The following is a 25,197-nucleotide window of genomic DNA, read 5'->3' on the forward strand; positions in this document are numbered from 1 at the left end:
GGCAGGGAAAGCATACATGGAGTGCCACAACCAAGTGGCTGGGATGGTGTCCAGAACAGGGACGTGCACAGGATTTTAGAGGGGCACGGGCTCAAAGTCAGAAAAAAGGCTGCAAAAACGCACAACAAAGGCATTTTTTGCCTTTAAACAATATGAAAATTAAGTAAAATTCTAAAATAAACTACTACTAGATAAATACTCACTTTTACTGTAGGTAAAAGTGATACAATTGTAATTTCTTTTATTTAAACAAATTATTGTCAACATAATTTTGTTCAGTTTATCATAGACTTGAAAGACATCAAAGCAGTGAAACACAGAAGGCTATTTATTTTGGCGCAATGTGGTGCAGACATAATCAACATGAATCAAGTTTGATCCAGATGCTAATATTTTAAACACTTTCTACCCCAGAATGCAAAAATGATTAATAATATTTAATGATAGCATACTCATGCTGTGAGAATTCTGCAGTGAGGTTCGGTGTTTCAGTGGTGTTTTTGGACATGTTCTGTCCTCCGTCAGTCACTCCAGGTTGATGTCTATCCTCCACAGCTGTCATCATTTCTGTTCATTGTCTTCGGTGAGTAGACGTGTCTGCTTTTCAGTTCTACTTTGTCAGGTCATCTGTTTTAACTACTTTTTGTTTTTTTCCTGTTTAAGTTTATTTATTTAAAGTAATGTTTCAGCTGCATCCAATGACACTCTTATTCTAAGTTGAGATTCACAGCTAAATTCTCTTTTACATCTTATCCTCTTAACATGAACTTTTGTTGTGATTAGAAAGATTTTAACACAAAAAGACTGTGAAGCTGAAAGAGAAAAGGTTTAAAGAAGGCAATTCTAATACGAAAATATTACGATAAACAGATACATTTAGTAAAATAAATAATCTTCATTTATTTTTAAAATTGCCCCTGGTGTTTTATTTTGGACTCAGCTTCCTATCCCTGCACAATCTGCTCTTAAATTGATGCACAGTGTTCAAATGTCTGGCTAAAGCAAAAAAAGTGACTCATTGACTAATAAATAGTGTTGTTCTAAAGTATTAACCATATTTAAACTCGTTAAATCGGTGGAAGGGGACTTGTTGGACCAGAACTCTGAGATTCTGGTTGCTTCACTGTCATGTCGTCTCTTCAGTTCTCCATGGGGCAGCAGTTTCTCTCGTCCGAGCGGAGCTGCAAAGACAGAACCAGCAGCTGCGAACCCCCGTATTACAAGAAAATGGGTACTATAGAATACCAGGGGATTTTGTAGCCACATTTCTTATATTTCTAACAGAAATTAATAATGTTGATACAAAAAAAACGAGAGCATTAGGGCACTTTTTAATATAAGGCAAAAAAGGCAGGGGCTCAAGTACCCCTAGGGCCCTATGACCGCACGTGCCTAGTTCAAGAATATGAAATGGAAACCCCAAGGTCAAAATGGGAAACACCTCAGAAGGTGATAGAGAATGAGAGGGCAAAGATCCAGGACAGGATGGTAATGGAGAACCAACCAGACATTGTAGTGGTGGATAAAGAACAGAGGAACACCGTAACAGTGGATGTGGCAGTGCCAAGCGATGGGAACATCAGGCATACGGGACCTGAGAAACTGGAGAAATACCAGGAACTCTGAGAAAAACTGAAGAAGTACCAGGAACTCGGAGAAAAACTGGAGAAAGCATGGAAAGTGAAGGTGACATGAGTAACCATGGTGACCGGTGCACTTGGAGCAATGTGAAAAGACCTCAGTCATTTCAGTTCAGAAAGTAGAGTGCTAAGAACAGCTAAGATCCTACGCTGGACCCTCCAGCTCCCAGGCCTCTGGTAGAGGACCTGAGCTTGGGTGAGAAGGAAATTATATATCACATCTTTATGTCACCCTTAAAGTCCAAGCACCACAGTGGATAAAGACCAACGCAATTGAGGAAAGATGAACTCTGATCTGATATTGTTGAGATCAAGGATGACATCAACCAACTAATTAAATCAATTTTGTCATGAAGCAAAGAAATTATCTTTTTTTTTACTTTTATAAATTGTTGTACACTTTTTAAAAATAGAATCAAAAGTCGTCTTTTTTTGTTGTTGTAACCATGTTTTATAAGTGTGCACAAAATGGGTTCAAAACTTTAAAAAAGCCAAGCAAAAATGTGCTTTGAAAAGGAAAAATGCACCAGGAAAGAATTGAAAAAAATAATGTATTTGACAAAATGTAAGGAAATGTGGCTGCAGTAAATGGGATTTGTTTTTCTAAAAAGACCAAATGAAGTTCATTTGATGTTTGAAATGTTGGAGAGAAGAAAATCCTGTGCACCTCATGGTCATTTAGTTGCTCCGAAGTCTCAATAACAGTCGTTCAGCATTAGGATGGTCATTATTCTCCACTTTAGTCAAACTGTAGGCCTCTGTTTCCATCTGATTAGTAAACAGAGGTCATATGACCACAATCTGTATTCTTTCTGGGCTCTGAACTTGCTTTGACCTCGCTCAGATTTTATCAACATTTGCTCCTCTCCTCTTTTTTAAAAATCTATGAGCCCTGTGTTCCCCTACGTACCGGAAAACCCATGATCCATCTGGATGTTTTCCTCTTAATCTGGTTAATTTTATTTCTGATAACACAAAACTCAAGCCTTATGAGAAGTTTAATCAGCAAAATCTAACTTATCTTCCCTAATGTAACATTTCAGTGTAACGGGTTTTCCTTAAAGGTCAGTTCTTGAATGTCGCTGTAGGATTATACAGTGGTGGACAAAATTGTTGGTACCCCTCAGTTAAAGAAAGAAAGTCCACAATGCTCACTGAAATGAATTAAAATGTTCAAAAGTAACAATAAATGAAAATGTATTGAAAATTAAATCATCAAAATCAGCCATTACTTTTGAGTTGTTGATTAACAGAATTATTAAAAAAAAAAAAAAAATGAAATAGGGCTGGACAAAAATCATTGTACCCATAACTTAATATTTTGTTACACAACCTTTTGAGGCAATCACTGCAATTAAATGGTTTTTGTATTTGTCAATGAGCCTTCTGCACCTGTCCACAGGTATTTTGGCCCACTCCTCATGAGCAAACTGCTCCAGTTGTCTCAGGTTTGATGGGTGTCTTCTCCAAATGGGATGTTTCAGCTCCTTCCACAGATGTTCAATGGGATTCAGATCTGGGCTCATAGAAGGCCACTTCAGAATAGTCCAACGCTTTTCTCTTAGCCATTCTTGGGGGTTTTTGGCTGTGTGTTTTGGATCGATGTCCTGTTGGAAGACCCATGACCTGCGACTGAGACCAAGCTTTCTGACACTAGGCAGCACATTTCTATCCAGAATGCCTTGATGATCTTGAGATTTCATTTGACCTTGCACAACTTCAAGACACCCTGTGCCAGATGCAGCAAAGCAGCCCCAAAACAGAACTGAGCCTCCTCCATGTTTCACAGTAGGGACAGTGTTCTTTTCGTTGTATGCTTCATTTTTGAGTCAATGAACATAGAGCTGATGTGCCTTACCAAAAAGCTCCAGTTTTGTCTCATCTGTTCAAAGGACATTTTCCCAGAAGCTTTGTGGCTTGTCAACATGCATTTTTGCATGTTTGCACCCACTGTTTCTCCTATTTTTGTCCATTCCTCCATTCAGATTTTCTCAAGAGCTGTGATGTTTTGAGACTGTTGCTCAGCAACACAGACTTTCAGCTCTTCTTATAGATCCCCTATTGGATTGAGGTCCAGAGACTGTTTACATCACTCCAGAATCTTCAAATCTTCATGCGTTGAGGAACGTTGTCGTGACGGAAGGTGTTTCACTGAAGAAAGGAGGCCTTTGCCCCAAATCTTCCCACACATGGCCTCATTAATCCGTTCCTTAATCCAGATCAGTCATCCTGTTCCCTTTGCAGAAAAGCAACTCCACAGAATGATACTTCCACCCCCATGCTTAACAGTGGCTATGGTGCTCTTGGGATGCAACTCAGCATTCTTCTCAGCTCTTGGGTCCTGGTGGAGAGGTTACAGTCAGACTGCTTAAGGTTGCTTTTATACCGATAACTAGTACAAACCGTCATCATTAACCCAGACAACAAGTAGAGGATAGAGGAGTTCCTTAAATCCTCACCCAGATCATCTCTTAGTCTATTTTAAAATCTTTCCCAGTGGTCTTTTAATTATGATTATGACATTTGTAGGCAAAATCAAAAAACCTGTGTCATTTCCTATGGCATAGTTCCTGCAGAGCACCAGTAGTTTATTAGAACTTCGCCTCCAAGTTGTGGGCTAGACCAATGGTGCTCCCCTCCTCTTTGCGGAGTGGGGCACGAAGCTTGTGGCCCGCCCAGCGTATTTTCCATACCACAAATACACTCTTTTTTCCTTGCTCCTGATTCACAACCAATTGTATAAAGAAATACTCAGAAATGCATTTTTAATCTTAATTTTCTTTATATATATATCATAAAGCATCAGAAAAATGCCACAAGAACATGTTTAAATCACCAAAAACACTATGCTCACCGAAGCGGGTCTTTAAAGAAAAGTAACAGGTCTGTGAGAATTCTTGTTTCTGTGTAGGAGCTAAGTACTTATTTTCTGCACGATTATACATATAAATTCTTAAAAAATCATACAATGTGATTTCCTGTCTTTTAATGCTGTGTGACACAGCCACTTTGAACATTTTGCGCATTTTCCACATATGAAATTTGGGTCTTTCATGATACATGCGTGATATACAGTACAGACCACAAGTTTGGACACAACTTTTGGGTGTGTCCAAACTTTTGGTCTGTACTGTATGTAATTCATAAGTGTGTCTTGCCTTCATCATTCATCAATGGGCACAGATGTCCATCGAGGGTTTTCGGCCGGCTTTTCTCTACGTCAATTTGGTTTTGAGCTGTTCGAAATTGTTGGTCGGTTGAGAAATAGGCAGTTAATGCATATTTTACGTAGTTTATACGCAATTATTATGTAAATATTACGCAATTGAGCGTGATTTTTGCAAGCTGCATATGCACAGTTATGGTTATCCACAACTGCACATGTAACACGTCACATGTAGAAGACATGGAATGCTGTCTTTAATTTTACCCGCATTATGTCAGATTATCCTGTTTTACATCAGGTAAACTCTGTAAATGCCCATCAGATTCCAGCGTTTGCTTGTGAACATCATAGCCTTGCTCTGTACACCTCAGCTCTGAAACAATCAGAAAAACCCACACGTCTCTAATTTCTGGGAGCTACTTTGCAGAGCAGCAGATTTAAACAAGCACTTTATTGTCATTTCATTGTTGGACAGCTAATTCTCCCTCTCTGTGTTCAGCCCTGCTGCTTTAGTTTAATCATTGCTATTGAGTTAGCATAGACCAACATCTCCACGTATTTGGTAGTTTAATTGTTTCTTCCCCTCCTGAAAATGCCTCGCTCTCCTGAATCAGACCGCTGTAATGCTGCAGAGAACAGATGATCATACAGCTTTTGTTGTTTATTGAGATGCTTCATGGAATGCTGCTGCGGGGCCGCATAAACGCAGCCGCTAACCGCACACATCTTTAACAGACAAACTCTCGTTGCACGGAGTGGAACACAGGGGTTTTGTGCTGCATTAAAGTGCAGCTTTATCTGATTAGGCCATACTGCCGTCATTGTGCATGAACAGAGAATTGATTTTGTCCTTCAAATTTCCTGCAGCTTAACTTGAGAGCAGGTCTTTCTTCTGTGTCACAGCGGGACGGGCTGGCCTTGGGCAGCAAGGCGGCACAGAGTCTGAAGAGGAGCGGGTCCTTCAACCCTTTTACGTCTCTGGTGTGTCCTCTGTAGATCTGCTGTACCTGTACATTCTGATTCCAGATAAAAGATACACACTCCATGTTCTGTACTTAAATGACATGACCTTACTTTTTTTTCTTTTCTTTAAACAAAAGTAGCTTTCTGTCACCAGAAGTATAAATGTTTCCTGCATGATCCCAGTTTTGTTGCTCCCCTTATCACTTTTTATCGTCACGTCTTTCAGTTTGTCCCTCCAGGATTTTGTTCTGGGCCACACAGAGGTGTAATGGTTAGCGCTCTCACCTCACAATGAATAGTTTCTGGGTCGCATTTCGGCTGAGACCTTTCTGTGTGGAGTTTCCATGGACTCCCTGTGTGTGGGTTTTCCATGGGCACTCCGGCTTGCTTGCACAGACCAAAGAATTTCATTCTAGGTTGATTTTCTGTGTAGGTCAGAATTAGTGATGGGACTATCAATACCAAGATCCCGAAATACAGATACCCAAATATCAGCAATTTTGGTATCGACTGCTCTACTATAGTATCAATTACTAATTGATAAATGAGAATACAACAGTGCAAGTGTCATTTCTAGATATTTTTAGTTAAGAGGTTACTCCCTACAGTGATAAAACACCCCCCAGCTCACGGCATATTGAACTGCTTCATCAGTCACATGACCAGAGGAGCCACGACTTATGTGTGTTACCTTTAGCACGGCATGAGTAGGTGATTTACAAAAGGACAGTTTTATATTTTTAACCTTGCACATTAAAGATGGTACCTGATCTTAATAGGATAGCAAATAATATGCTTGAGAGAAAAAAAATCACCAATAAGAAATTGCCAGTAATCAGCATTGAAAATTTTATGCAAAAAGTTATTAGTATCGTATTTAATCGTAAAAGATTGATATTTCCTATCACTAGCGTGAATGTGCGTGAGTGTGTGGACCTGTGCCAGACTTGCGACCTGTCAGGGGTATACCTTACCTTCACCCAACAGTAGCTAGGATAGGCTCCAGCAACCCTGTAACCCTAAAAGGGATCTATCAGGTTGCTGATAACCTCTCTAGTGTCTACCCACAATTGCCCAAAAGTAGGAATGATAGGCTCCTGCAGCCTTGTGATCTCAAAAGGGATTCAGCAAGTTGGATTGGATTAATGGATGGAAGGATTTTGTTTCTCAAGAGATTGGTGTTTTTTTGGGGGGGAAAGAAGAGTGATTTTTTTTTTTTTTTTTTTTTTTTTTTTTACATTTGCATGGTTTGATTGAATGTATTAGATAAATACACGATTTACACATGATTAGTTTTACAAAGAGGGTGCTAGCTGTTAAAATGGAGCTAGCAGCACATCTGTGTTGGGTTATTGGTAAAACAAAAGGCTAACTTGTGGTTTTCTAATCAGTGAAAAGTGTTTGGTAAGGAGTTCTAAAAACGAATAAAACTCCCTGTTTGGGAGAAGAAGAAAAACATCTCTGTATATGTTAACCTGACCCTGAGGTTTGTTGGCACTCACACATAATCAATGAAAAAGGATTTAAAAAACAAAGTGTGCTTTTCAGAGATGTCGAACTCCAGTCCTTGAGGGTTGGGGCCCCTCCTGCTGCCAATTACCTGGATCAAATATGTTTTGTCAAAAGGGAACTAAAGCTGCAGACACACCAGACATGTTTGCAAGAACGCCATATGATTTTAGAACACGTATTTAGCCGACTGGACATGAAGGCAGGGGTTTCTTCCTTTTTTCTACTGTTTACCAGTGCATGTCCACTACCTACAGTTGGAAGAGGTTTGCTGGGAAATGTCAAAACGGTGCATCATCTACTTCACAGTTTTATTCTGATATCAAAGACTTGGTGTCATGTAATTCCATCTGGACACAAACTGCAATTATTCATTTCTCCTCAATGATCAATTTTTAAACGGTTGGCACTTCCATGAATTAAAAAGGACACCATCCATACGTCACTGAAACATACATATAAAAGCATTTACATAGACTTTTCATTAAAGTGGAAAGTCTTAGGGCGTTGCAGACTCTAGTTCTTGCAGTTTGACATCTTTGTAGAAGAAGCTAAGTTATTTATTTATTTATTTATTATGGGTAACATTGTAACACTAAATGTTCCAGAGCTGATATTTCTTCAGAGTGCATTGCATTTAATTTGTTGAGGACATTTAACATTACGTGAATGTTTCCATTAGTAAATCCAGTTGAATTTAGACAAACTTGAGAGTTTTGGTGTGCATTTTTACCAATCATTCATCTTTAAAATTGACCTGATCTTTAAAACATTTTCTGCTTTTTAGGCATTACTAACTCGCCTAATCTAATGTTTTCATGTAAAGGTTTTTTTTTATTTTTTATTTGAGTGGGTTAGTAATGCAGAGTTGACTGTGTCAAGGGCAGTAATGAAAGATTTATCAGTCAGTTTTTAAAAAACAAGCCATTCAAACTTTTAAATAGTGCAAACTTTAAAAGAAAGCTGGAAAATATTTAAAAACAATTTTCTTCAAAAATTTCAGACAGGTTTATGTTTTTATGTGTAGTATGTAGCTCCTGATTGTTTGACTTGTTATTAACCCCAAATCTAATAAATCAATAAAACAAATTATATTGTATCCCATGGACCAAAGAAATTAATTCTTGTAAATCATGTTACAAAGTTTTTTAAACAATGGGCTCACTTTTGATAATAAAAACTAGGATCTGCTTTGGCAAACATTTTCCATCACATTTGAATGTAAATATTTACAATCTTAAGTAGTCACAGAGTTAACTTGTGTAGATTATGTTAGCTTGTTTGCTAGATGGACACACACAGGGATTCAAAACAACAAAATCAGTTTTAAAAAAAAAAACAAGAATTGAGGACTAAAAACTGGTTAATATTTATTTCTTTTGTAAATGAACACGGTATAAGCGGGTTTTTGGCCTTCGAAGTGTGCATCATCACTTTTTAACGGACTCCACTTTGTGTCAGACGGTTCAGGCTTCCACGGCGTGCGTTAAAAAGTGATAATGCACACTTTGTCGGCCATTAACCCTTACTTGTAGCACAGTCGTATAATAATGACTGGAACTGTGATGATTTTAGGCAGAGGTATTTATCTTAGCTGAAATTCCAATCTATGAGCAGAATGTGCAGGTAAACAAGTCAATAATGGAAATTATGAAATGTTTCATTGTCTTTAGCTCAATGTTTCAGTATTTAGTGTGCATTTTAATGCCAATAAACACATTTGTGTTTAGATACTGTTAATTCATAATAGAAATGTAGATCAGAAAAATCCTGTTTCTTTCTCATTGAGTTCTTGTGAAAAACCAAAGTTATTGGCACTTTTCACAACATGGTGGAAGTTTTCTAAAGCAATTATCACCTGAATATGAAAGAAAAAATCTGTGAATGACTGACACAACAAACTTTAAACCACCATAGATCTGAAACTGGACAGAAGGGACGCCATATTTTCCCTTTTTACTCTACTGCTGCTACTACAAGTTTACTTCTTGAAATGGAAATAATTTCTGTACCCTTTGACTTGTGGGGGAAACACTGAAATCCCTCCTGAGGTTGTTGAAAATATGCAAGCTGTTCTGTAAGCTGTAAATGACCTTCACTACTGTCCTTCTCAAGCTGTCAGTTAAAGTTAAAAATGCTTCTGGCAGTTTAATTTTAAATTGGCTGTAAAGTCCATTTAAAGTGACTGTGAAGCGCTTTGAGCCTTCTAAGAAGGTAGTAAAGCATTATATAAAAATATGCACAAAATTCAGACCTGTGCTACTCTGAGATAATGACATTGGTTAAAACTTTCTGTAAACATCTGCCTATTTTTCATTCTTACAGTAGTAGCACAAGATATTATGAATCCCTAAAATGTTTTTTCCTTGTTGTCTACATTTTGTCACCATAATATACGGTACCACGTTTTACTGCCAAAAGAATCACGTTTATGGATCACTATTCTGTCTGCGAGGAAAATAATAGCTGGTTTTCAACAACTGCCAGCTTTCTTTAAACTCCTAATAATTTTTTGAATGAATGCCGGGCAACTATCAGAGGATTTATGGTCAAAAACTGTTGATTATAAAAAGTACTTAAGGTATGTTAAGAATATCACAACTTCCATTGCACTGAACAAAATAAACAATGTTTATGGTGAAAGTGCTACTTTTTTAAAAGGTACAATATGCACTATTATTTTTGTTTCCTCTATGGGGAATTCTGTATTTTGTTTGTGTTTGGTGGTTACCAAGAAAAAAATTAAGACTGCACTCTCTTCGGAAGATAAACACTAGAGATCTATAAAAATATATATATTTTTATTGATTTGTGTCATTTAAGCAGAGCTGGGAAATGGAAGAACAGATTGCCTTGTTTGCTAATATGTTGTTAATATAAATACTTCATTAAGTCTTGAGTGTGATGAACAGGGTTATGTTTCAAGACCAGTGTTTTTCATTCAAATTTATCTTGATTAACAAAACAAAATAATAACTTTATATGTATATTTTTTTACTATTAAACTTATTTAGCTCAATGAGTTTATATATATATATATATATATATATATATATATATATATATATATTTAGCACGCAGGACCCTTAAGCTCCCAGGCCTCTGGTAAGGGACCCGAGCTTATGTGAGAAACCACCTGCGGAGGGTGAGAGGGGCGTTTTTATTTATTTTTTTAATTTATATATATATATATATATATATAAATATAACAATTTTGCATAATTCCTTAGTCATGTATCATCTTAGCCCCCTTTGAAACTAGAGCTTTCATCTTCTTTATTACCTAAGTTCTTGTCCATCTCTATCCTGCTAATCCAAATTCTTTTTTTGCTTCCCAGGATGCTTTTTCTTTTGTGGAAGTAATTCAAGTTATAAACCGCCCAATCAGATGCCTCAATAAAAGTATGTGGTCTCACATTAAATGTTCAAAACTTGACATATTCTCCTGAGCTCACTTTCAAGTGGAATTGATGCGTTAACTTGGATCGATTTGGACCACTTTGGCTCAAACAAAGCAGCGTTCATATCACGCAAAAATGGCGAATGAATTTGCTTTATTTTGTTGCCCCACTCACCCAGTCCAGTTTTTATTTACAATCAATAGTCTGTAGTTGTGACTTATTCAGTTTTAAGCTTTTATACCATTTATTCTTCAGATATGCAGTCAAATCAGAGAAATATTGCTACTTGTAGATAATTGCCTTAAAAGGTAAACACAAAGCAGTGTAAAGTAATTCACTGATGACAATAAAAAAGATCCTGATAGATCAGTGCAACAAACTGGAAGTAATTGAGAAGTGGAGGATGCTTACATCTCAGAGAAAGATCAAGATTCTGTTATTAATGTTTGTAAGCAGCACGGATGTGTGGCAAATCAAATATTGGTAAAAAGTCTGTCAAAAAAAGGATGTTCCTGAAGCATCATGCTTATAAACCCATACAAAAGATGCAATTTATACAGAAAGTTAAAAAATATGCCACAAACATAAACATTTATTATCACATGGGCACTTTAACATAAATAAAAATACAATTTTATAAATTTTTATTTAAACGAACAACTGAAGTTTTTTAAAATATTTTTCAAATCTGATCTGTTTTCCGTTTCTCTGTTTTTTTGCGAAATTGATGCGTCAACGGACTGAAATAGAACTCCTGCGTAAAGCTTGCTTTGCGTAGAGACGGACGTCAGACACAGACATGACGGAGGCGACGTAAACAATCTGATTGATTATTGAAAATTCTATTTTTTTGTGTCAATGCAACACAACGGAGACGCACCACAGATGGACTTTAAAGTGTAGAAAGTTTGAAGTGAGGAGTTCTAAGGCCTTAAAACATCTGTAACCCTATTTCGCCAATCACAAGTTGTTTATGGAACGCATCTCCCACAATAAACGAGGGAACATGGTCCTCGTTTTTTTTTCTACTTGAATAGTTTCCTTTGAAGTAACAGTAATTTTACCTGTGTACAATTTCTGGATGATCCACCTGCTTCTGCTGCAGTGACATTATCACCTATTTTGGAATGATTATGTCTCGCAAATACTAATACCACAGTTGTGTGTTGTGAAGAGCTCATCTGTTTATATTAATGGCCTGATGTTTCCCTGGCTTTTGCAGATTGGGGAAATTTACTCAGGCATGAGTTAGAGATCCGAATCAGTGGGATTTAGCTGCGATTTTGGCTCCAGAGGGTCTGGTATGTGCTGTGCTCATGGGGGAAGGATTGGGAAGGCAGAGGAGGTCGAGATGAAAAAATCGGAGTAAGTCAAGGAACAAGAAAGTGTAGGAAATACAAAAGTGTATCAGAGAAAAGGTCAGTCTAAGGGGGAGGGGGACAAAGGAGGGGTGGGAAAGGTAATGGGAAAGGACAAGGGGAGGATAAGGTAGAAGATGGAGGACAACACAAACGTCCTACATGACGCCACGCAGTTTGTCCTTTCCTAATCTGCATGCGCACTCGCTCAGGCACTCTGAGGCCGTGGTATCTGCTGTTGTGTCTACAGCCACAGAAAGTTGGAAGTTCTCATTGTGGACTCATCTTCGGGGCATCTTTTTTTTTTATTTTTATCTGCAGCTGAGCTAGAGCTTCTCAGTTCCCAGAAACAGTTGACCGTGAGACTCTGGTCAGTGGGATCACCACTGAGCCCGGCTTACCCTGACTGATAGTTTGAGCCACAGAAAACTTTTTTTTTCCTTCCTGTATTCCTTCAGACTATTGTGCCTTAAGATCAGGATGTGTGTAAAATTCTGGCAAACTCAATAAGGACATTTTTGAAGTATTTGTAGTTCAAGGAAAAAAAAGTCTACCAGTTGCACAAACAACAGTCAGTGTGGTCAGTATTTGTTTTAGCTTTATTGGAAGTTCTTGTCTTGTCTAATGCACTCATTTCCAGTTTGAAGGTTGTGAAGATAATATTCTTTTCTTATCTCTGTTTTCTCCTCTCAGACCCCATCTCGGCAGATTTGGACAAGTACGATGTGGTTTCTCTGAGTGATGCCCTGAGAGATTTCCTGCAAGACCTGCAAACCCCTATTATCCCTCCTATCGTCTATAATGAACTGGTCTACACAGCTCAAGGTACTCAGACATACTCCAGACTTACAGCAGATCTGCTAAATGTGAGTTTGAAGAAGAAACTGAGATGTACTTTTGGTAGAAATTTGGTCAAGATGTAGAACACTGAATGAATAAGTGAAGAACGCTACCCTTGTAAAACTGAAGCTGTCACCGGCGACACTCAAAAAAACCCATGCTCTTTGACATATAACAGGAGTAGTCGATCGTTCAATGTGAATCAGCTGATTGTGACGCAGAGAAAAGCAGCTTTTCCTATCAGCTTTGCACTGTTATAAGGGGTGTAACTATTCATGTAACTATAGGGGCGGCCGTGGTGCAGCGGTAGGGCGGTCGACCCATGATCGTAATATTGCAGGTTCGATTCCCGCCTTGCACGCCCATGAGTCGAAGTGTCCTTGGGCAAGACACTGAACCCCACCTTGCCTCTGGTGGTTGAGGGGCGCCTGTGTTTGGCAGTGGAGCGGCCACCAGTGTGTGAATGTGTGAGTGAATGTGTGAGTGACTGTAAAGCGCTTTGTCCTTGTAGGAAGAAAGGCGCCATATAAGTATTAACCATTTTAACAACAGTCCGATTTATATCATAATTTTGGTTGCTGATACATTTCATAGACGATATTACTACATTTTAAACAATCCAATTCACTGACCTAAAATCAAACCAGGACATCGTTAGCCAAAAATTCAACCAGTGTGGCTTAGAGATAAATAAACCTGGGTACTGAACAGTGCAGGTGACGTTTTCCACCTTTCTTGTATTTCTTAGATTGTCAATGTGTACTAACAAACAAGTAAACAAGAATGAATGGCAAATCCATTCACATTTTTGATTCATATAGTTCAGTCAAACAGTTGTTTTTCCACAAACGGAACATCATTCGAAAATGTTCATTCAAAGTGTTCCCACACATTTGACTGGAAAAATGGCTTGACCATTTTTTGCTGTCATCACATTTATTGACAATTGGTTGTTTTTAATTTATAGTAAAATAAACCAACTGTGACTCAATCCAAATGGTTATTTCTAAGATTGATGAACTTGATTTATTTTATCTTGGAAATGTTTTTATAATGATACAGGTCAATTTGATTAACAACTTGCCTCAGACAGATCAATGTAGTTGGATCATAGAAAAATAAATTGAGTCACAAGTGGTTGTTTGTAAGCCAGCATGAATTTTCAAGACCTATAGAGCCAAGTTTGAATCAATTCTAATGTTGGTTACAACTTTAGGTCAACCTTTATTCAAAGCGTATCTTCAACTTAAGCATGACCCAAATAAAAACCCAACCTCTAACGTCCACCTGTAGCTGTAAGCTGCATTTTTCATGGCGACCTGTGGTATGACTTTTATACTTCCAGCTGTTGGGTTGCAAGCGGCCAGGTTAAACTGCCTGGTTCAATCCCAACTCTGGTTGTCACTTTCAATAAGTGAGGATACTCATCACATCTGACAAAACTCTGCCCCATCTCCATGGAAAGACGACAGACCTGTAACCTCTTGTCTTCGTCAAATCTCCAAGGCTTTCAGGGATTGGTTCTCTTAACTGTATTTTATAGGAAACTCAGGCCTACTTAGTTGATCTAGCAGAAACTTCCTTTTAACCTCCCCCCCAAAATATTACTCATCTCAACTTCTCGACACCACTCTCGAACTGCAAACCATCTGAATTATAGAAGACACTTACCACCTCTTTTGGTCTTCATCCTGTTAAGTAACAGCCGTTTTTTTGTGATGTAGATTATTCATGAAAACATTTCAAGACTCTGAGGGGATGCGGCACTGTTTACTGCTGACTGAGGATAATCCCATTAAAATTGAACTCATTTGTTGGGATGGGGTCATGAGAAGTTCTTTTGGTGAAATCAGAGAATATTACAGGATGACGCTTAAAACCCTGAAATTGCACACTGCAGATACATTGTGCAACTGCACCAGAAGTTCTCCAAAAAAGAAACTATTTCCTGAAGGGCAGTTGCTTTATTCCTCTCTTCTGCCACTGTTAGCTGTCAACTGTACTCATGCCAATTTGAAGGTCTGAACAAAGGACATTCTGCAAGAATTCTTTTTAGAACATACTGTGCTGTGTGAAATATAATTGCAGCTCTGAAACCTAGTAACTGGTTGTGTCATCCTTAGCAACAACAATCACTACCGGGGAGTTGTAGCAGACTTGATGTAATTCAGTAACATTAGAAGATTTTTAAACAAAAACTGTCCAATTATGGTCATAGCATCTCTGATGGAATCACGTGAGGAAATATCCATCCATCTTCTAAACCTTTTGGGATCATGGGATAGCATTGACACCAAACACAATTTGCACGTCAAATTCATGTCATATTGCCTCTCTATTGATGGACGTGACATTTTCTGCTCTACACTTGTCCAAAAACAGGTTCATAAACTTGATGCTCCTGGTGCGTGAGGGAGGAGCTAGCATCAAAGGTTTTTAGCCCTTATTGCTACATGGAAGCATTGACTGTATTTGTCTTTTACATACATGGCATGACGATTTGCTGTCCCCCATTAGTCCGAGGACAAAAAAATAAGAATAAAAAAATTAGAGGACCCTTTTATTATTGTCTGTATGCAAATTGGTTTTGGACTCCACCCACTGATCATGTCATCAATATGCCTCAGGCCAAAACTAGGTCTCTGATTGGTTGGGGCAGTGCAAATTCTTCTGCAAATTTTAGATATTTGAACTCTGGATGTGCGTCAATACGCCCAAAATGCATTGTATCTATAATACCTCACCGTGCCCAACACTCAAAACGCACCACAGGACCTCTGATTGCCTCTGTACATTGATTTAACATTGAAACTGGATGCCCTGAGGCATGGATCGCAGACGGCGTGAACACAGCTTTAATCCTCACATCATCATCGACATTCAACCAAGGCTTAAGAACCCAAACTCACAGATGAAAGTGGGTAAAAGACACATCACTGTGGCTCAGATCAATAGTGAGCTCTGCCTACAGTCTAGAACATGTAACCTGAGCAAGCGAATAGTGCTGCAACCTCACTTCTGTATGCAAGGTACTCACTTGTTACAACAGTATTCAACCAAAGCACAGCTAAAGACTCAATATCATGACCACCAACAAAAACGACAATATCTAAAACCGCAACACAAACTTAAAAAACAGCGCACCTTGCTAGTAACCTGGGTCATTACAGTAATAAACTCAAATGTGCATTTAATCATTAGGGAATTACTCCAAGGTATCTTTCCATTTAAAAATAAAAATAGTGCATTCTCCTTTTTTTCAGAAATTTCTTTGCTTGCTTTGGTTTGTTAACACTAAAGGTTATAATAATTTTATTTTTTTAATTTTTTTTGCATTAGTCATAATGCTAAGAAACGGCTTTGGACAAAGGCATTCCCTACTTAATAAAACTAGCTCCCATGTCGTTGTTTCGGAAAAGCCAGAACCTTTTTGCATTCAAATTTGTTGTGACAGTTTTAAATTAAATAATAGTCCAAATAGTTAAAAGTAAATCGGCTACAAAAACCAGCTACATATATCCTAATTTTTAGCTTTTATTACTGCAATTTTGTCTCACTAAACCATGATATGTTGGGCTTTAAAAGAATTTTGCTTTCATCATACCCATATGGGTGAATATACAAACCACAAAACACTGTTCTTTACATAAAGATGGTTGCTTTTTGTCTCATCTGTCCATTCTCTGGACATTTGTTGATGTCGTAAGACGTTAAAGCCCCTCTTATTTGATTCCTTTCCTCTGGCTGTTCTGCTTTCTGGGAGCCGGGTCATTTTCTCATCTGTATCCATCTGATCAGCATCACATTTTCCAGCAAGCAGAACATGATGGCAAATCCCCTAAAACTACTGGTAAAAAGCAATAAAATATTTTGACGTTTATAGGGATTTTTGCAGAAACCTTTTGAATCCTCCAGAAGTAGCATGTTTATTTATTTATTTTTTTGTGTAGATCCCAGGGTGAATGTGGGAACATGTACAGTTAGAACACTGCCAAATCTACCTTAAATTTAAAGCTTATCCTGGCTTGATGCAGCTTCAGTGTTAATGTGTGTCTGATTAAAGTTAAACTTATTTTAGACCAACTCTAAATACTAGGAGCTCAAAAATGAACTTGTTATTGTCCCGTGGTGCAAAATTCTTTAAAGTTCTTTGTGCCTGTCACTGTCAAGCTACATTCACACCACCCCTCAGCAACGCTTGTTCAAGCTGCGGCTGACAATGAGAAGTCTATGTAAACGTGCATAAATGTTAGGCTTTGGTGTCCGCGTTCAAAACTCTTGAGTTCAAGCATAGCTATTTACATTTTTAAGACTGTTTTTAGGCCCTATTACAAAATGTGCCCATTGAACGTGATAAATCAGAGACTCGGATTATGTAGTGACGGAAGGATGACCTCCCTTTTTATTCATTATTTTGAAATTGTTGCAGTTTTTTATTTTTATTTTTGCTTTATGTTTTTGTTTTCAACTTAAGCTCTGCAAGTTAATGCAAGAGTGATAAGAAAATGAAACGCAAGCTTAGTTTGAGTGTTTCTTCAGGGCTAGTCTCTGGTGTGAATCAGGCTTTTTCAAAATTTGGGTCCATGAACAATCTTGTAAATTAGTGTAACGATTCATTTTAACATTTTGATTGATATCATATATGTGACAGTATGTCACATATTATTATTGTTGACAATAATATTCCTAGTTGATATTAGTTCATTTTGAACAAACTGATTTAACCGCCACACCGCACCCCTGCTGGTTCAGTAGAGATTTTAAAAAATAGTAATAGGGAGAAGTCTTTTTTGGATAAGGATGTGCCTTCACTGCTTCATAGCTTACCCATATAAACTTTTTTCAAGTTGCCAAAGAAGACAGCTTGATTATTTGTTTTTGAAAAATGCACAACTTTTATTTTCCTTCTTTACCCAGTAAACTCCCCTTGATTGGTCCCTTTTCTTGTCAGTAATTGTTCTAAATTTCCCATACCAGATAACCTTGATAGTCTCACAGGCTGGTATGGTCTGTGAGAGCGAAGTCTTATGTCTGATTGAGTTTGGCCCATCTGGAGTCATAGACATAGAGAAGAAGATCGTACAGATGGTGTAAGTCAATAACCTCAATCATTAAAACTAAGAGATAGAGCTATGACCCCTGAAAGATTTTGTTTGATTAAAAACCTTCCTAAAGGATTGCTAAGACTCTTAAAACAAGATGCCCTTGACCTATAGTGTGAATCTACAAGCCCCTTACAAAAGGGATTTTATGACCAACTCTAGTTTGGCTTAATATATAGTTTTGGGGCAAAGCAAAGACAACAAAGTAGAAAACGTGTTTTCTGTTATTCAAACCAACCTTTCACCTCCTAACATTGGGATTGTGTTGCTCTTTGGACCTGACGGATCCTAAGACTAATTCCCCTGCCACCTTAGTCCGTCTCTCACTGCATCAATAAATTGGCCCATTTCTGGGCTTTTGATTTATATTTTTTATGACTATAATTTTGATTTATTGCTAAATTTGACCCCAAAAATGGGGCTTTGTGTTATGATCTACATCATCAAGTGGAAATGACAGGAAAAGAAGATATTTGCCAGATGCAAAGCTTTATTGCACCGGATTCTTAGAAGAATTGTATTACCTTTACTACTTTTAGTGTTTTCAGCACTATGGGCCGTACTGGATTATAAAGCGCACCATCAATGAATGTTCTATTTGACTAAATGAATGACATACGTACTATAAGGCGCATTAAGCGAGACAAAAGTGTCAGAGACAAGTCTGTCAGTCAGAATTTATTAACTGCGTTCACAGTAATTCTAGAACTTGTTTGTAACACGCTAACCACATTTGAAGCGTTACCCACATTAGCATGTTCACAATACCTGTTAAGCTACGTACATTTCTGGTATTTGACGCGTTCAAGAACACGCTGAACTGGGGTTCTTGATCATGCGTTTAGCCCACCATGTTCACACTGGACAAGCAGGGAGGGGCTTTGTCTTTTTCTGTTGTTTACAGGTGCGCGTCTGCCACCTATAGTTGAAAGAGGCGTAGAGTGAACACCAACACACACTACGCGTTGGCCACACTAGTAGCATTGGAAGGGTTAGCCATGTTAGCCTATTCACAATAGCTTTAAGTCCCAACCCTATTTAAAACACACACACACACAGAAAACGGACAGATACTGCTAAAAAAAAACGTTTCTGTGACTGGGTTAACTCCCACCCATGTTAATAACACATAAAAAAAAAAAAAAAAAAATCCAACACCGCTACACATTAGCTGTATTAGCATATTCACAATTAACGTCATTTTTAGGTCTTTTTTAAAGCACGGACATGCCGACCAAATTTATCATGAAGCAGAAATAAATAATTATAATTTGTGTTTGGCTGGAATTCCATGACATCAAGTCTTTTGTGTATCGGAATAGACCTGGAAAGAAAAGCCTGGTGATTCACCAGATTTACACCGCTTTGACATTTCGCACCAAGCTTCTTCTGACTGTAGGTACGTGCTGTAGTATTGGGTAGTGACGGTCCTGTGTGAACAACGTATACTAAAAGTAGGTTACAGAACCCACATTCAGTACGTACTTCAACAAGCTAAACCTGACTGGTGTGTACGTAGCATCAGAGTTCGGAATGCTGTCTTCTGTAGTTTAACAGTTTACAATGGAATAGAATAGAATAGAATAGAATAGAATAGAATAGAATAGAATAGAATAGAATAGAATAGAATAGAATAGAATAGAATAGAATAGAATAGAATAGAATAGAATAGAATAGAACTTTATTGATCCCCCCCAAAAAAATTACCTTGTTACCATAGCTCTATTATAAATGAGGTAGAATCTGAATATCTACCGTTGATGATTGGACAGTCTACTACAGACCGAAGGACGGGGGGGGGGGCACAATGGAGTGCCCCCCTGTCTGACCAACAACGGTCCCCCACAATCAGACAGTCATCCTCCTGCGTTTTTATGGATTGCGGCTGACCTGCTAGTCAATAGAGGTCAAGGCCGGAGTGGAAACTTGGTCGCCCCATCTGGCCTCATGGGAGGCTGGACAGCCAGGATTAACGGGTGATGAGGGGGAATTGCAACGCCACATATGGACATGAAATCTGTCAAAATAGTGAATTGCTAAAATCAGTTGACACAGTAGAGAAAAACTAAAAAATGTGCTCTGACTCCAATCTTCGACAAGATTAAAGAAAAAGCTCAAAAATGGAGTTTGTAAGTGTGTTGTACATTGCAGTTATTTCCAACAAGAAAAAGAGGTTTAGAAGATTGCTCATCTCTAAGGAAGAGCGTGGGAAAATATCTGTAAATCCCTATGGAGAACCACACATTCACATAGTTGGAGGGAATTTGGATGGAAAAGCATCATCAGGTTCTTCATCAAAAGAGACATCTAGGTGTTGGTACAAGCGGTTTGAGGTTATGTGCCTCATCTGAAGCAAACTACTACCAAATATTCTGGGACTGTCCTGTACTCACATCCTTTTGGCAAGAAATCCATAAATGTTTGGAAACAACATTTGAAAAAAAAAACTATATTTGGGAACAATAATACAACACATGCGGTCTGCAGCAGACCAATATTTAATGTGAATATTGCTGGTGGGAGGGAAGAAGGTCTCCAGAAGAAAGTGGTTAAAACCAGATGTTCCAATATTAGATAATTGGTATAAAAAATACATGACATTGATGTTATGGAAGACTGATATATGAAATAAAGATGCTAACAGACAAAGGTTCGAGATGGTGGGCAAAATGGGTCAAATATATTGGACCTCTTAGACCAGACCTGCTTGAGTTTCAATAAAATGCTTCTCTACTACAAGATAACAGATAACAATGGGAGTTTTTTTCTTTTTTTTGAACGATGAGTGCGATTGACAGCTGTTCTGTTCTTTTGTTCTTAAAAAACCCTGAAAATATACAGGATGTAAAACTGTGTGTAACCTGGAAACAATGTAACAGTGGTGGGAATGTTGATATTCCCTGTAAAAAAGAAAAATAAATAAGAAAATGAGGTTTAAAATGTGTTCTTATTATGAATAAATCAAGAAATATACATGTTTTATGGAGGTCATTTAGCATTAGTAAACCACTTTATGTTCTCCCGTCAGTTCTTTAACGTCCTTGTGGGCACTCTGTATTATTGAGATTGATCGGAACCCTGGAGTCCCCATGCAGACACACCAATACACCGACGGCCAGTCAATATTCATCACCATTACAACACCTAGATACAGAGTACATGCCTGCATCCAGACCAATGCATCACCCAAATTGCTGTTCTAGAAATGGATTGATGCAAAGGTGGACGGACTTCTACCATGAATGAAGGCGTTTTGTAACCTCTTTCCACCTTTGAACAATTATTGTCCAATAAAATGACTAATGGGTGACAAGACAATTTTAAGGAAAGAAAATGATCCTTTTTACTTGTCGCTTTGACAGAGTTTAGAATTTTGGCAAAAATAACAAAGGACAGCAATTATCATTATAATATTGATGAAATGCTAAAACATTATTAGGTTGCCTGCCACAATGATAGAAAATACCTTAAAAAGGAAAATCCAATATGTTCAAACATTCATCTATTCCCCAAGTTTTTTCAAAAATTTGTTTAAAATAGGGTCAGTCTTTAGTTAAGTCAGACACAAAAAGGATCTCTAGAAAAATGATACACCCCAGAAGTGAACACTATGTTGATGCTCTAACACAGTTTCCCAAACCTTGAGCCGGGGACTGGTACCGGTCCGTGGGACAGTTGGTACTGGGCTGCAGTGAAAAGAAAACCACCTACATGTTTCTCCTCACAACATCCAACTCATTCATAACATGTCAAGTCGTTTGGCTATGTGTGAAAAATGTACAGGATCTGCTACTATACCATTGCCTAGAGTAATGATAAAGTTTAAAGCAGCTGCAGATGTTTTACAGAGGATGAAGATAAACTTTACCCTCAAAAGTTAAGCAAAACTGGAAGCTAAACAAATACTGGTAATTGGATGCCCACCCCATCACAAGATCAGCCAGCCACTGGAAAATGCAAGGGTAAATAAAAGCAAACTCAAAGCTAATTTCAAAATAAAACAAATATTTTAACAGAGATCAACAAAAAATGTTAATATTTGTTAAAAATTTGTAAAACGCAAAAAAGTTTTTATTCTGACATGTTGAGAGCTATCCATATTTTACCACGTTTATTTATATACATATTCATAACCATATTTACACCTTAATTTTATTCCTAATCAAATCAATATCTTACCTTTGTTCTGAAGTTGTATTTTGTTAAGTGTGAAGATATACATTTGTCAATGATAGCTAATATTTTTGGGAATAAAATAATTATAGCAAAGAAAGGACATGTTTATAAAATCGAATTGCATTCAATTAAAAAAGGGTAATCTTAATATTAGCGTATTGCATTTTTTAAAAAGTTATCCTTGATTTAATTTCTTCGTATAATAGGAAAAAAAGTTATTGCATTTATATAAAAAAGGGTGATATCCATTTTCTTTTTTTGTGTTTTTGTTTTTTCCTGTGATTCTTGTTCTACTACTCTAACTATAAAAGCTAAGAACTAAGAACAAACAAGATGTCTTCATGTTTTATTTTTCAAATTCACATGTATATCTGTTGTTGAGAGTTTTTGTTCATGTATAAAGATTAAAATTGTGAGGTATTTTCTGGTAAAGGTCAAGCAGTACTAGTTGCACCACAAAAGTTTGGGTTTGAACCCATTTTTCACAACAATAAAACAAAAAGATGAAGAAATATTCCAAGTAAAAAGCCCTTTAACAGAGACACTGACAAAGATGAATGGGTTTGTTGTGATGGTTCTTTGAAAAACGATTATTCTGCTGTTGGGTGTCAGATCTCTGCTCTCTTATTGAGCCTCCCCATCACTAACCTAGCGCACACAGCGCTCAGCCACAGATGTTTTCTTGTTTACAGCTTGTTTGCCGTGGCAGAGGGTCTGGTATGAAAGTGCTCATCAATATGTCTGGTCCTCCTCAAACAAGAAGCATTGTCTAAAATAATGCAAGACAAAAGAGAAATAGGCATTACCTGCTGCTCCATCTCCCACTGATGCGCTCTACAATCATCCAAGTATGAAGGCCCTGTGATTCTTCTCCATAGCAGCTGCCAGGCGAGCTGACAAGCAGCTTGGGGCTGTACTTGGTTGGAATTCAAATCACAATGTCTTGCCAAGGGTTTACGTCTCCTCAAAGTCGGTAAGCAGTCGGAAACACGCTTGGATGGATATTGATGACGGAGCTGTAGGTCGGGCGGCGCAGCGGGGACGTCTCGTCTGTGTTTGGTGTGTAGAAGTGAGGGGCTGAGATGGGTTTTAATGTTGGGGGATGTTTATGAATGTGTGTATATCCAGAGCATCTATTCAGCTGTTCAGCAGGCCCCAATGTGTCCTCATATGTAGACTTTCTTTCTGCTACATCTGTTTACCACTTACCTTCTTTTATTTCATTTTTGTAAGATTTTTGAGGTGAGAGTAGCGAGATAATAAATGAAGAAATTGCTAATTCTGTTAGCGCTCTTGCCTCACAGCAAGAAGGCCCCCGTTCAAGTCCCGCCTGGGGTACAGGAAACAGAAGTACATCACTGGGGGAACTTTCTGTGTGGAGTTTGCATGTTCTCCCCGTGCATGCGTGGGTTCTCTCCAGGGTCTCCGGCTTCCTCCCACCATCCAAAAACATGCCTCATAGGTCAACTGTCCCTAGGTTTGAGTGTGAATGGGTGTGTGATTGTGACCCTGCGACAGACTGGCAAACTGTCCAGGGTGTGCCCTCCCTTCGCCCACAAGTGGCAGGGATAGGCTCCAGCAGCCCCGTGACCCCAAATGGGATGAAACTGTAATGAATGAATGAATGTTCATACTGACTTGTTAATGGATATTTAAGCGACGACTATCAATGAAAAATCTGTAAACACACGTAAATGCACATTTCTGGCTTTCGCGTTTAAAACTCTCTCTTTCACACTAAGCTGCACAAATTTTTCTACGACCGTACGCCATTGAATACTCGTTAAAAGTTCAACCAGGTTGAACTTTGACCAAACAGGAATTTAGATTTTGCAGTGACGTATAGATGCCGTCCCTTTTCATTCATGGAAGTGCCACTTATTTGAATAATGATCATGAAAAGGAAATTAATAATTACGGTTTGTGCCCGACCGGAATACATTGGACACTAAGTCTTTCGTGTATCGGAATGGAGCTGTGAAAGAAAAAGCCTGGAGCAAGATTCACCAGATTTGGGCCCATTAAGCACATTCTTGAACACTAATCACTTAGCATCAGACTGATCCCAGCTCAGGGCCAAGTGTCCCCCTACTTTATCTGCCATTTATGAAACAAGTTTCAGGCCATATTGGAACATTGTGCTTTCTGCTGCCATTATTTAAGAACTGTCAAAAATGTGACCCCCTTTAAAGTGATCTATGTGAAGCCTATAGAAAAAATGTATTGAAACCCTAAAATTGACTTTGTCATTCCTATATCGTAAATGGAAAGGGAAAAATATGAGACCTTAGAGATTATCAAAGGCTTTTGGGTTCCCCCTTATTTTATTTATTTATTTATTTATTTATTCATTAGAGATAAAGGCATTGGTATGAAGCACATCTTGCCTTGTTTGATCTAAGTTGTATTTTTTGGTTCTGTTAACAGGTTTTGTCAAATGTATTTTTCCCGTCACAGGTTTACTTCATTAGATGGTTATCCACAGCTGTCTTAATTGAAGCTAATCATCCTTAGCATTTCTAGGTGTCTGGTTCATTTTAAGCTCGTCTGCCTTTTGTTTCTCCCTTTGATTCATGGGTTTGTCATCCTATGAGTTTATTTATAGACGTTCTTAGTCACAACCGCCCTTACGGGCAGTTATGGGGTGTCTGTGGGGGAAAAATGGGCAAACTTTTACAGGGCATGCAGGTGGCTCGCAGAATTATTATTTAAACACATTAAACAATAAATATTTTATGAAAAAGGAGTTATTTTTGCAGCACATTTTCATACCCAGAAGTAAGACGACTTGATCTCTGAGGCACCGCCTTTCACTCCATGTGGGTGCCGCCATTTCATGACGTCAACGTAAAACCGGCCTTTTTGGCGTGTCTGCGTTTCGCCCACGAAAACATTGAAAAAATCAAAACGTTTGTAAAGATGGATGTGCATATTGCGCATATAAAATGAAAGCATTTGGGGGCTTTTAATAAACATTTAAAACTGAAGTCAAGTGTCTATGGGTTTGTTGGAACTCAAGACAGAGAATTAAACTGGGAGACA

At 38.0% G+C, this 25,197-nt stretch overlaps 1 protein-coding gene across 1 annotated transcript in view; it reads left to right on the forward strand.

Moving 5' to 3' along the window:
* The window catches only part of pik3r3 (phosphoinositide-3-kinase regulatory subunit 3), a 248,651-nt gene that overhangs the window by 102,395 nt on the left and 121,059 nt on the right, over positions 1–25,197 (forward strand). Inside the window, exon 4 of the mRNA XM_011474287.3 lies at positions 12,731–12,862. Within this exon, the coding sequence (XP_011472589.1) occupies positions 12,731–12,862 (132 nt within the window). The remainder of the gene's footprint in view (positions 1–12,730; positions 12,863–25,197) is intronic.

Source organism: Oryzias latipes, chromosome 4 (assembly GCF_002234675.1).
Source record: "Oryzias latipes chromosome 4, ASM223467v1".
Lineage (NCBI taxonomy): Eukaryota > Metazoa > Chordata > Actinopteri > Beloniformes > Adrianichthyidae > Oryzias > Oryzias latipes.